We start from the raw sequence: 14,366 nt of genomic DNA, 5'->3' as shown, positions 1-14,366 counted from the left end.
TATCTGCGGTTTGCACAATTATTTTTTATTTATTTTATATTATTATTATTATTATTATTAGGTTGTTAATCTAGGATATATTTACATGATATTATTATCTGGCCTATTAATGTCATGCTATAGTATGTCGATAGTACTTAAAGTTGTATTTTCTATTGATATATTTTTTCAAGACTGAGGTAAAATTAAGATAGCAAAATAGATGTATTTACCTCCATTTTAAAAAGAAACGATTGTGCTTAACAGGCTGCATTAAGAAACTGTTTTGTCTAAAAACAGAAGAAAAGTTAAAAATACAATGTCAGGATTTCCGCACTGACAGATTTGGCACTGTCCATGGTCCTGGAATCAATTTTATACCATTGCAGGTAGATATGACCAAACTCTTCAGAATACGCTTTATAAAAGTTTACAAACACAGTAAGGTGTACTGCAGAATGATAATTGTCTTTTATTAAATAAATAGCAGCTTCACAAAATGATACCATTGTGAGGGTGATGGTTTGTTTGTTTGTTTGTTTTTTTTAACAAAAAAGGGATTTGGTAAAACATTCACAGGCTATGGTATAAAAATGGGAGTTCGAACAAGGGAAAGTGATACAGGAGAAATTCTAAGGATTCTACACAGAAAAACAGCAAGAATTTACAGCTTTATACATCATAGGTTCCTAAACATCCCCAAATAAACATTTTTGGTCTTACAGACCAACATTTGTTGCCATGGACAGTCCGTCCATATAAAGTAAATAGTTTTAGTACTCTTGTTTGTTGTGCAATTTTGCTTTTTCTCTCACTCTGTCATGCCCACCCGATTCCCAATCTTACATTCACAGGATGTTCCTCTGAGTTAGAGGTTATTTCCTTCAATACCTGTTGAAAAAAAACCAAAAAAACTTGAGAAGCAGTTTGGACTAGATCAGAACTCAAACTGCATTTGTTATGTCAGCATAAAATTTATGTTAAGTATGACTTTCACCTTTATTATTCAGTTTGATCTAGTTTTTTTTGTCACTATAAGAGACATTTCCTCCAGCAAATAAGATACAACCTCTAACTTTGTTACTGGGTTACTGCAACTCAAAGAATTCATCATATTATATTGGAGATGTTTACAAGTTACACAAACGATGATCTGACTTGCAAGTGTATTTAGACAGCATAGCTTCATCCATATTGTAATGCAACTAGCTTGGATGACACGGAAACTCTTTTTTTGGCTTCACATTATTCAACTGACCACAAGAGGATGCTATGACTCTATCTGTCGAATATTTGCGTGAACTGCAGTCTCGTATGTCCAATGCTGCTTTACTAAGAGACTGGGTGCTCATGCAGGACTTAATGGCGTTCAAAAATCTGAACCTGTTAACACAAACACACTCACACACACACACACACGCGCACGCGTTGCATCCCCTCTCCCTTTTCTGACTTCAGTCCTATTATTGTTTCTGTAGCTAACTCGACATACATTCTATGCTGTGATACAGCTGAGGTTGCGTAGACAGCCGACGTCTCCTAAACATCACATGTATCTCGGTCCTGTTTTCCACGGCACGCTAAAAGCTCGTTTTCAGACACTGCTGGTGTGTTCTGTGTGGCTGTGACCGCTGCTGATAGACAGCTCTGATATTCCCGGTTTCAGCTCCAGCCCGGGGTCAGTGTCCATGTCGTGGGGCTCCAGATTTCGGATTCCATTGCCGTCCCCATTGCGACAGTTACTGTTCCTGTCAATGGAAACTTTTTCGTAGATCACAATGGGTGTGACTACTGCATTGGACGGACAAGGAGGGTTTATAGTGATGGGTTTAAGACCCACCCGTCTATACTGGCAGTGCATGTAACTCGAAAATGCCCTTCGGTAGGTCTTGTTAAACAAAGTGTACACTAAAGGATTGACCCCTGATGAGATGTAGCCCACCCACACGAAAACATTGAGCAGTTCTGTTAGCACAGGCTTATTACAGGCTTTATGGCAGAGGACATACAGGACGTTAGTGATGAAAAAGGGACACCACATGACGAGGAAGAGGAAGAACACTACACCCAACACTTTGGATGCTCGCCGCTCGTTCTTGATGGCCTGCATCATGCCTCGCCGTCCGTGGCTTCCGGCCGGGTCCCGTCCAGCGGGCGAATTCATTTGAGATGGGGCTTCTGAACTTGGGATTATTGAGATGGTGTCTGGGGGCACGGTGAGCCCGAGCATGTTTCCATCGCTGTTGCTGATCCGTAGACAGTTCAGACTGCTGCGACGAGAAGCTGGGGGCGGGGCCAACTGGGAAGTAGGTGGAGCCGGAGGTTGCAAAGGCTGCTGAGAAGAGGCTTTGCCCTCGTAGAGGAAGACTGTGGCCTGACGCTGAAGCGCTTGGACGGTGAGGGAATACGTGACCACCATGATGACCAGAGGAATGAAGAAGGCAACAAAAGAGCCAACCAGTATGAAGTGTTCCTCATTCAAAGCACAGTTGCCATTTTTCAAGACCTTTTCTCTGTTATGGAGTCCGATCACTGGGATAGGCATTGAGATACCTGTGGTTGAAAGAAGTAAGAGAAGATCAAACAACATATATGTAAAGAAACATCAAAGAAACAGTCAGAATAACAAATGAGAAAGGCAAGATGCCGAAGACAAAAGACCAATGGTTTCAGCGAGATATATCCTCAAGACAAATCCTTTCTCTTATCCTGCTAGATCAGTATTCCTGATGGTTGAGAGAGAGGATCTTTTATTTAATTAGAGCAGATGAATGAGAGTGTCAAGGCAGATAGAGCCTTAATGCTATTTGGATCCAGATAAGAATCAAATAAACATTGGGCTCACGTTCAAACGGGAGAGGGGTTAGATGTGTGAACCTTCTGTCATCTGCACTGACGTTACTAAGTTTAACTAATATTCGCAAATGAGACATGAAACCTCTGTGGAGAAAAGCGATGAACAGGAGACAAACAGAGAGATAATAGGGAGATACATAGAACAGTGTTTTTTCGTCATTATATAAAAAAAGATAAAAGCACTATAAAGTTACTAAAACATATACCAAAATGTAAATGAACAGTGAAAAGCACACTCAACAATAAAAAGGAAAGGAAAGCCTGTGTGGGTGAGAGAAAGAGAGACACCATGTCCAAGAGAGAGTGTGTAGGATTGCATTAGTAAAAAGCAGGGTGAGAAGAGTTTAAGAGGTTTTTTTCTAGAAAGTTTAGCGAGAGGAGTAAAAGCTAACGTTTTTCTATACATAACCACAACCATAAGTGATATCACTGCAGACAAGTTTTTTTTTTTTTTTAACTCTCTGTAGTTGTAACAAACCAGTCATGATCCCCTGGTTTCGCAGACAGTCTTAAGCATAGTCCTAGTCTAAACAGTAAATCTGTGCTGAGTGATCTTAAAACATGTCAGTGCCTTTGTTTTGTCTTAAGATTCCTACCAGTAATGCTTTTTTTCTAAGACACGTTTACAAAAATTACTTGAAATTACTGTCCTAATTGAACTACGGCCTAATCCTGGATTAGGGTAAACCCTGTCTGTGAAAAGGGGCCTGTATGTCACGAGACTCTAGATGGCGCTAATGCAGTACAGTGCCAATCCTCCAGCATTCCTCATACAGTAACAGACTGTAGTTTACTTTGTCGAACAGCAGGTGGTGATCTTCACTAGAACTATCTGAATACCAAACCAGTCACAAACATTCAATGAATCCAAGCTTCTCTGAATTTTAAGGCGCCGCTCTGGGTGATGGAGAAAATCACCACAATCACCAAAACTGGTGCTCATTTATACAATGTCTTTTCAAATCACTTTTATTGCTGCTGATCTGAGAGGCCTCTTAGACCCAGCTGGAGCCAAGAGAAAACCTCACAACACATTCTGCCATTCTGAGGGGTCCTATGAGATACAAACACATTCCAGTAATAGATTCAAGAGGATTGCAGTGGAATGGCATTGAGTACAAATGGTATAACTGCCTAATCTAAAGACCTCTACTGACATTGAAAAATAATTGAGTTCGTTCTTTTTTATGGAGGTTTTTCTGGCATTTCATCTACTGGTTATTGGGGATTGATGCACAGTTCAAGACATTTTTTAACATGTTGTAACGTGCATAATGCATTTCATTCAGTTTCATCACATCATTGTTACTCTGACCTATTGAAATAGTCCAAACTGCAGCGATCTTCAGCATGGCCTTCGTGCGGGAGTTGAACCGGCTGTGCTCGATTGGATTGCGTATGGCCACGTAGCGGTCGAGGGAAATGGCACACAGGTGCATGATGGAAGCAGTGGAGAAAAGCACATCCAGATATATCCAAATAGGACAAAGAGCGCTAGGCAGTGGCCAGGCATAATCTGGAAAACAGGGAGAAAGAGATTGCTTTGTGAAAACCCTTAATGAGACAGTCATACACATGAAGAATGACGCTGAGAAAGAAAGAAAGAAAGAAAGAAAGAAAGAAAGAAAGGAAGGAAGGATATTTAAGAGAAACACAAGGCAAAGTGGTCTTTCAGATCACATTATAAAAGGCCAGACGACTGTCTTCAGACCAAGAACTAAAAAAAGGCTGTTATGTCAGCAGGCTTAAAATAACCAACATTAAGAAACAGTCAGGTTATGTAAAAAGTAAGTCATTTAGAGTTGTGTAGGCTCATAGATGAGAGCGAGAGATATAAAGTCACATTGGGTCTTAGAGATAATACCAGCATTATAAAACAGATAGTTCACCACAATATCTGTTTAAACCAAGACACTGTTTTAATAAAAATGTGTCTTTAATACATACTAAAACCTTTCTTTGAGTTATTTGATGTGCAAAAGATGGTACAATGTAAGATTGTTGCCAGGGTATTTTCTAGATGGTTTCAAAATGGATTAAATTGGATAGATATTAAACTATTTGGACACTGGCATTATATTTTGAGCTGGCATTTACGTCTGTGCAACTTATCATAACCATAGTGATGTTTGCTTTCTAAAAAGTTTCTGAAGGCCAACTTCTTGCTAGTTTTAGTTCCACAAGCCTCGAACTAAACAAGAGTTGGGAACAGGTAATAATACCTGTAATACAAAATTTCAAGCTTCAATTGATAGGCTTTTAGGTGACAGAAGTGGCAAAATGAAAACGTCCCTCAGAGAGGACACGCTCTAATACAGGGTCAGATACTCTTACAGAAAGGTCTACAGGTCTAGAGGGGCATGTCTGAAGCTTCGGACGACATTACCGCCACACGAGGTGTGAGTCACTGTCAATTTAATGTTTTATTGAAGCCCAGGGCAAGTGCAGGCATTCCAATCATGGGCTGAAGGAGACTGGTCCAAATTCAGACAGCATTGTGGAGCTCAGAACACCTGGGCTGGAGATGAGGGGAATGTCTGTTGCCAAGTTAGCCAAATTAATGATAACAGAGTTCTCTGCCAGTATGGGACCAGCAAGTGTTCAGACACAGATGGTGAACGAGGGGTTTTCCTCTCCTCGTTTATTTGTCCACATCTCTGCGGTGGTCCCATTCATGTTCTGCTGTCCACGGAAATAGCCCACAGCACATGCAATTACACCTTTCCTAAATGAGAAAAAATGACAGCAGCAGATCTACGAGGTTAGAGATTATGGGGTTAAATAAGGGGCGAGAGAAAGAGATAAAGCGGAAAGTGAAGGATTTAGGTCAGATTGAACGCCTCAAATGAAGGTTTAATTCCTTCAGGCAGAAAGAAAGGCAGCCAGTGTTGTGGAGTAAGTAAGAGTAGTCATCACAATGCATCGTTGATACAGCACCAAGCACAGGAGAACTGGGTGAATCCCCAGTTTGACCGACTGCCCATTTTTTTTTTATTATTTCCAAATTTGCAATTTGATAATAAATCGCAAATCGGGCAGCGCTATGGTTTTTCTATGGTATTGCTGTGAAGACCTCCTTTTGACACCTGTGTTAATGATCTAATAAATAAATAATCGATCTAATAGTTAATTAGATTCCCATCTAATTGTGGACAGACAATTTTACCCAAAGCAACTTACATTGCATTCAAGGCAAACATTTTGCCAGCATGTGTGTTGCAATCAAACCCACGACCCCGGTATTGGTCTGGTTTTATGAGGCGGACTGCAAGGTTGAAACATAATTAACATGGCATGTCAAGGCAACATTTCCTCGCATGTCAACATCCAACTTCATCTGCATGTTGATTATAGAAAACACACACATATACACTCCAATTTAACTGTCTTTCATCCCTTGATTGGTCCAGCTGCCTACAGCCCTTTGGATCTCGCTTTGATTAACTGGAACAACTGATAACTCAGCCCTGATTTACATGTATAATAGATTAAGTTCTCTCTCAGTGCAGACAGATATGGGAGTGTTGGAACAGAGACATGAAAAATCATCTGTTGCTTTCTATATATCACTGATATATAATATCTTAGGCTGTTTCAGCAGTTTTCATGACATGATGAACAACTTACCTCTTGGCTTTCACACATGTGTCTTGACTCAATGATAAATATGGAATCTCTAATAAGTGTAATAAGTAATATTGCTGCTGTACCTCAGCTGCAAGACAATGGAGCTAGCAGCACTAAGATTAATAGTTCAATTTGAAGGGAAAATGCATGCACACAAAAATATGTAGCTTGAAAGAACTTTAAGTTGCTATGTCAAATGCAAAAATGTGTCTAATGATATTTTAATATACAAAGCAATAACAATCAGCAAATGGCTTTGCTCGAACATTAATGAAATAATACTTAAACATAATAAGTAACAAGTAAAATGTACAAAAACAGACAAGATTTAGAGTCGAATAGAGTAGCAGCAAAAATAGAAACTTAACCTTAAGAGGCCTAGAACAGCTCTTTTGACGCAGGACAAAATTGGTTTGTGAGATGTCTATCAGTTCAGCACCATCTGAGCTGCTGAGTATCAGTATATAGCTCATTTTAAACATATCCTGCCACTATAAGTTCCCAGAGGTAATCACTCTAATGCCTCTCTCTGATTTCATTCCTACCGCACTGTCTGTCTTTGTCTGATCCTCAGCGATATGGTTTCTATGCTTCCTCCAGACTTTAATACATGTGAGCAGGCCACATCACCCCATTAAAAACCCATATCTCACCCTCTTTTTCATTGTTTTTTTAAATGATGATCTGGAACTTAACACAGACTAAACAGACTAAATCAAGGTCAGTCTGCTGTATCTTATGAAAGTCACACACCAGCTCAATCACATACATGGTACACCCCCAGCCAAACACACACAATCACACACACTATTAGACACCGTAAATGAAATGAGGAGTGTGAAATCCATCATTGTCGCATCTACTGCAGTGGAAAACTATTTTTATGTCTCTCTATGTGTGTGTGAGTGTGTAGGCATAGGCATGTCTGAGTTTATGAGCGTGAAAGCATTCGTATGTGGGTGTGGAGAGCACACGTTCACACATTCTAACAGTTGATGATATTTTGCTCTGACAGCTTGCTGGTAATGGCCATCACAAGCTCACTGTTTATGACAACATGCCGCCGAATCCCTCCACTCTATCTTTATCTGTTCAATCTGTGTGGTTACGTGAGTGTGTGTGGGGAGGCTGGGTGGGAGCACCATTCCCTGTCTGGCTGCAAGACGCCCCAAAACCCAAAAGATATATGGGTTCGACACCAAAGGTTGGTGTTATTTTGTCTCAGTTGTGTACATGAGTTATAAACACGCTTCTGTGTGGACTGTGTTTTTGTGCATGCCAGAGTAGGGTTATTGTCATTAACTAAGGGAGCGTTTATACAGTTTTCAGCTAAAAACAGGAAACATTTTATGCAGTTTTGCCATTCAAACATAACAACAGCATTTTGGCGGTGTGGAAAATTGTACTGTGCCCTATTATGGATTTTTGAAAATTACCTTTCATGCAGTGTGTACCAGAGCTTTAAGTGAATGAAAATATCCTTCAAAGTTCTGAAGTTATTGTCTCTCAATAGAAAGAATCAACTCTGAACAACTTGAAAAAAGTGCTCCTATAATGCCATTTTTAAGGCTTGTAATATTGTCTTGGGAGTCTCCTACAACAGGTTTACATGCATGCAAGGTGAAAAAACACTTTTATTTTCTCAAAATATGTGTTTAATATCATCTTATTTATCAGTGATTCTCAAGCAATTAATTTGAAACAGTTCTAAGATTTTGTCTCTCTAACCCTCTGCTTTCCTTGAGTCTACTCTGCTCTGATTGGTCAGATGGCTAAGTCTGCTGTGATTGGTTTAACCCGTACAGCAGTCATCAATAAAATGATGTGTTTGTGGGTGGGGTCAAGTTGTTCAACATAGGTGGGAATTATATAATTGTGCTACATTTTGAAGTTGGTCTGAATACAATGCAAATTCATTATTTCCACTAAGTTCTGCTTTTGGAGCAGTAAAATAGCTGTTTCCTTGGTAACTCTGTACACAAAGCAGCACTGAGCTCACAAAACCTGCTTTATCCGGCATTACAGACATGATAAAATAAAATTGACCAATCGGATCAATCACTGGATTAATGTCCTACAAAAGGAAGGGTCTGGAAAGTGAATTGTTGGAATTGAGTCCTTAAGCAAACAGGATAAAATTAATGTGTATTATAAAACACTGAAGACCAAAACTAAAATATGAACCTTTCATAACCACTTAAAAATGTAAGTAACATCACCAACTACTGGCATACATAATACAGTCAGGCCGGTTTCTAGAAAAAAAAAGTTTTTTTCTACTTTAAATAAAAGTAAATATCAACTGAAATTAAAAAACAAATACAATAAATACAATAAATCATTATTAATAAATGTAAAACTTTTTTTTTGCTTGTTGTCAAGACATTTCTCGTTTTCATTTAGTTTATGAATATAGTTCAATTCTGTTTCCACCAGAATTTAGAAACTAAATAAATGTATTAAAATGTTAAATTCCATTTTATTTCAGACCTTATTACTTGCAAATATGAGAAAAAGGTTTGAATTGCAAGATAGAACTGTACATTCTACGTTTTTCTCAGAATTGTGAGTATCTTGCAAATTGTGAGTTGACATCAACTTATAATAAATACGTTTTAACTGTAAGATACAAATTTAGATTTGTTAGAAAAAAGTGTTGTGAAAAAGAGCCAATTATGCTTTTTTAATTCATTTGTTTTAAATTACATAGAGAGCTTCCATGAAGTTTAAGGTGAAATACTAAAAGAACAAACCCAAAAACTAAAAACTATAAACTATAAATAATCAAATAAAAGGTATATAATAAAAACATATAATAATAATAGGAAATCAAATCAATCAATGTGCATGCATTGCATACATAACCATTTGGTCGCTCTCGCCACTAAACTGTCTTTTTTTCGCTCTGTTTGCTCTGAAGGTCTGCTGGCTGCTGTACTGATCAATATCTCTTCATGATCAATAACGTCCTTTCCTCTCAAACTGACAAATGCAAGCTCATCATGTGCACTATCTACAGCTGACAAGCAACTAAGATCATTTAAAGGTAGGACATCTTCCGTAATCAATACGAAGGGAGTCTGAGAGAGTTCAGCTAACCCACTCATGTCCAGAGATTGTCGTGGCGACGCATCCTGAAAGAGCTCCCCCATGGCTGAGGAGAGATGGACAGTGTGGCCCCCTGTATGGAGAGCAAGAGCCAGAAATACTCTAAAGCAGACAGCTCAGTTGCTCAGAGGCAGCTGGACTGGAAAACGATCTGAATTCTGCCACAGGCTATATTTCTGTGGGCTTCTGAGCAAAGCAATGCCAAACAAGCTCCTGTCTCTCTCAATGTGCCCCCCACCGCCTGCCTCTCTCTTTCTCTCGCTTCGTGAAAGGAGATTTCACGCTATACAGTGTTATAAAGCTATTAAATCTTGCCACCTCTGGCTCTTTCCTTCCTAACTTTGTCAGTGTTCTGTACCATACATAATTAAAGTCATGTACAATCTCCCAACTAAATCAACCTAAAACCTAACTTTTTTTTTTTCAAAATGGAAGTTATCATCTCTTGAGTTTTGGTGGAAAGAGACCAATTAAATGTGTTATTTAACCAGGGTATATTCTATGGTGTCATTTGTATAATGAGCCGTGTTATTTGGAGGAAAAGGACTGCCTCGCACCAGTGAAAAAGCCCCAGGGTCTTAAAGGGAAATGCCACTGAAGTTATATTACAGGATGTGTGGCTTCTAGTGATGCTATATGCATCATTTTAAAGTTTGCAACCCATTTGCATTTTTATACACCCTAAAAGTCAATGCACACTGGCCTATAGGTCACCCTGGGATACTTTACCCACAATGCACCTCTCCAAAATGCTAAACCTGATGATAAAGGTTGTGTCCCAATTCAGACGCTGCGTCATTCGAAGACTAAATTTGAAGACAGACTGCGCCAGCACGATGCAACGAAGGTCTCAATTCGAAGGCTCCTTCAAACACGGCCCCGAAATGCATCCTTCATTTCCCAGCCAATGAAGGATACAACTGATGGATTCTTCACGGCCCAGGTTATCCCAAGATTCATTGCGCAATGATGATGACAGGACTATTTGAGAGAATCTACTGGATTACACTTACATCTTACTGGGATGTGTTTTTATAGATGATTCATGCTTATTGTATAATTGAATGGACCAAGGTGAGCATATTTAGACAGCTTAAATTCAGCACTTGGTGAAACTGTGGACATTTTTTATATGGAAATATATAGATTATGTTTTTTATATTTTTATATTTATATATTCTTTATATTCCAAGAAGGCAATACTGATGCAATAGACTATTTTAAAGATGAAATTTAATTTGCATATTCATACACTTTAAATGTTTAAAAAAATCTGCGATTCTAAAAATTAAGTAAAATGTATTGGGTAGGATTAGGAATGGGGAATAAAGCATTAATATCTGCTTAATTACTAATAATAAATGGCTAACATTCTAATATGCATGCTAATAAGCAATTAGTTAAGAGACCTTAAAATAAAGCGTTGCCATTTTTATATTTTAGGAAGGATACTCACCATACAGTATGTTAATGAGAGAGATAGGCATAACCAAAATGCCGACCAGCATATCTGCCACCGCAAGTGATCGCAGGAAGAAGTTTGTTGCGTTTTGCAGCTTTTTCTCCAGCGATACAGCCAAAATGACCAAAATATTTCCTCCTATCGTCAGAAAAATAATCACAAGAATCAGCAGGGCCGGCCAGTTCTTCTCCTTCATTGACTCCTTTTCGACCCCATGAGGAGAGGATGAAGAAGAGGACGAGAGATTAATGCTGTAGTCGGTCGAGAAGAGGCTCTGGTTCAGGCTCACGGTGGTATTCCCAGGCCAGACCATCCAGCCAACGAGGTCTAGAGAGGATGTCGTAGAGCCAAACCCGCCCAGAACTGGCCCGCCAGGTGCCCCCATCATCTGATGTCTTTTCCTGTCACCCTGTATCAATCTGAGCTCCTTCCACTCATGGCCGCTGACAGCCACTTATGGGTAGAAGAGTTTGGAAGTTCAAAAACTTTGAAGAGATCCACTCAAAATGCTATGTGAAGGAGAAATCTACAGCGCTGAGGATATCCATAGCATTCCTTGTTGCAAGTTTCTAGCGCCGGATCTTATTCATGGAAGCCGAATCTGTAAAACACAATGAGAGACACACACACAATAGAGCAATGAATACCAAAAAATATCAACTCGTGCGGTAGATAAAAGGTGCTATAAAAGAACTCTGACAGAATATCACAGAGGTACTCAGATAAAATAATAACAGGAATCAAAGTCACAGAATTGAAGGTTGTGATCATTTTTTGCAGTACAATGTCTAAAGAATGAATGACAGTACTGTTGAATTGAATTGACTCAACCGTGCTGTCACAGTGAGAATATCTCCACCGTAATATCAGAGGAAGTGCAGATGATCAGTTACGGAAATATCCATCCATTTCGGGCAACCAATGGTGCCCTTCTCCCCGTAGAAATAGAGGGTAATTGAGTTCACAAGTTAAAATGATATGCTACAATCCAGGGCCCCGCGAACATGCTGCATTGCCCTACCGAGAGCAATAATTCATCAAATCTGAGGTTACTCGTCATTAAATTAGCTGGTATTAATAACACAAGACACCTGTCAAAGGTAATGTGTAATGTCATTATTATTGTGATGGACAAGTGGGTAATTGTCACTTCATACAGCCAGTCACTTTGCGCTTGAACCAGACGATGTCTGATAAGCCTCGGTAATTGCAGTTTTCACCCCATCGGTTAGGTTGTGCATTATAGTAGGTGTAGACTGATGGCACGTTACGTGCGTGGGAGTAACAAGTACCCACAATGCTCTGCGGCCCAACAACTAACCACATATGCTTTAATTAGGAGAAAGCCGAAAACAAACTACAGTGCATGATGAATCTTGCCACTATCTCTAAGTAAGTTGAGGACTTTCTCCAGACCTCCAAAGACTGTAATTTATCAAAACTACCAATCAATAACACGATTGTTACAATATACATCTTTATAAATTAGGATTATCGGCTTTATTTTCATTAAATGAAATATTGATTGGTTCCCTCAACCAAAAAAGCAAGGTGAGAAGAAGAACCAAAGTATATGATTCGGTAAATCAAGGTGAAACAAAGCCATTCCTCTCTAAACTGCAGAGATTGTCCCCTATAGATAGAAAATGCGAGTCACACAGAAAAATATGACACAACCTGTCCTGGTTTCCTTTTACAATGCTAAGAAATAGGTTCATTCACTGCAGGAGACAGCAGTTTTCTTATATACCGACATGTTTTCCCGCTTCTAAATAGAGAGCAAAATTGCAATGCTCCTCAGATGCAGCAGAGTCCGCGGTAGTTCACCTCTTCTCTGGAGACTGCAGATAAAGCAAACAGCAGCAAAAAAGTAAAAGGGCCCTACAATAAATAAATCACCGGATAATCACTTCCTGTGTGTCCACCTCACATATACACATAAACACAGGAGCACCTTAAATACAGTCATATACAGGTTCAAGGAAAAGCCACAAGACTTCGAAGTTACAGTTTGCCTTAATCTTAAAATGAGACTTCACATCCCATTATAAAAGAATAGAACATCTCCTTTGGGAAACATGATGGTTGGCATAAAAAAATCAACACCGTGGGCTGCAGCAGGCTAAGAAACAATATCAGCAAGGGGTTCTGACATAGTCTAAAAATTAGTAGTCTGTTAGAAGTTTTTTTTACCACACCATGAGCCCAAAAACTATTTTGACACCACTTACACAGAAATATACCAACCTGGTCTCATAAAAAGTATGTATACCAGTTTATGTACCCTACTGCACGTTTTGCCGCAGTTTCAAAGGTAAAAACACAGGTTCAATTCAAGATCCTGGCACATTTTAATTCCGTTGCTTCAGTTACATATTGCAACGGTTCAGAATTCAAATATCCGTGCACTAAGAATCAATGCTCTATCATGTTGTAAATATGTCCTACATCGAATCCAGCCCTAAACCTACCCGATAATGCTAAAACTGCAATAACAACTGCAAACACTGATATCATGCATTTGTTGATGCAACCGTGCCATTTCAACTGCCTTTTATGCAGATTTGAACTGTTTAGTTGAACTGGTTTACTAATGTTCAATAGGACAGGTTTTCAAATCTCCCAGCATATTAATTTTGAAGTCGTAACATGATATTCTTCAAGTAATTTTGAGCATATTACATTTTATTAATCAAAACTCTGTAAATATATGTGAAAATGAATATAAGGTGTCAGAGTTTTCCTTAATTTATTTTGGAAACTGCACTGATGTACCAATTGGTACGTATTTGGCTCGCTACAAAGGGCACCAAGGTACATTAATACTACGAGACCAGGTAGCAATATTCACACTACAGTTTAAAAGTTTGGGATTAGACATTTATTCAGCAAGGATGCATTAAATTGATATTAAAAAAGATGGTTAAGACATTTAGAATCTTCAAAAAGATTATAAATAATTAACTGCTGCTCTTTTGAACCTTTATTCATCAAAAGTATTGACCCCAATCAGCATATTAGAGCAATTTATTTAATCAGCTTTGCCATCACATGAATTAATTACCTTTTTTTGTAATATAATAAAATAGCTTTTTATAATAAAAAAGAAAAATACATGCATTCTAGGTGAGCATAACTTCTTTAAAAACCTTACCACCGCTGAGGTGTTCAATTACTATGGGATCAAATGTATGTTGGAATACTGCAAAAACAAGCCTAAACCTCAGTTTTAATGAAAAGAATGCTGCAATATGAACTCTGAGTTAACAAAGCTGGCTCACCTGATGAGAATCCTAATCTTAGTCTCATTCTCTCTCTATTGCTCTATCTCAAA

General features: G+C 38.7%; 1 protein-coding gene across 1 annotated transcript in view; it reads right to left on the bottom strand.

Annotated features, from left to right (window-relative positions):
• Positions 1 to 437: 437 nt before the first annotated feature.
• Positions 438 to 14,366, bottom strand: part of htr2cl1 (5-hydroxytryptamine (serotonin) receptor 2C, G protein-coupled-like 1) — a 71,307-nt gene continuing 57,378 nt past the window's right edge. The window contains exons 2-4 of the mRNA XM_043245496.1: positions 11,027 to 11,633; positions 4,151 to 4,351; positions 438 to 2,532 (exon numbers count right to left, since the gene is read on the bottom strand). Of these exons, the coding sequence (XP_043101431.1) occupies positions 1,574 to 2,532; positions 4,151 to 4,351; positions 11,027 to 11,420 (1,554 nt within the window). The 5' untranslated portion in view covers positions 11,421 to 11,633 and the 3' untranslated portion in view covers positions 438 to 1,573. The remainder of the gene's footprint in view (positions 2,533 to 4,150; positions 4,352 to 11,026; positions 11,634 to 14,366) is intronic.

Source organism: Puntigrus tetrazona, chromosome 7, assembly GCF_018831695.1.
Source record: "Puntigrus tetrazona isolate hp1 chromosome 7, ASM1883169v1, whole genome shotgun sequence".
Taxonomy (NCBI): Eukaryota; Metazoa; Chordata; class Actinopteri; order Cypriniformes; family Cyprinidae; genus Puntigrus; species Puntigrus tetrazona.
The sequence above is the reverse complement of the archived record's forward strand: the minus strand, read 5'-3'. Positions and strand labels throughout refer to the sequence as shown.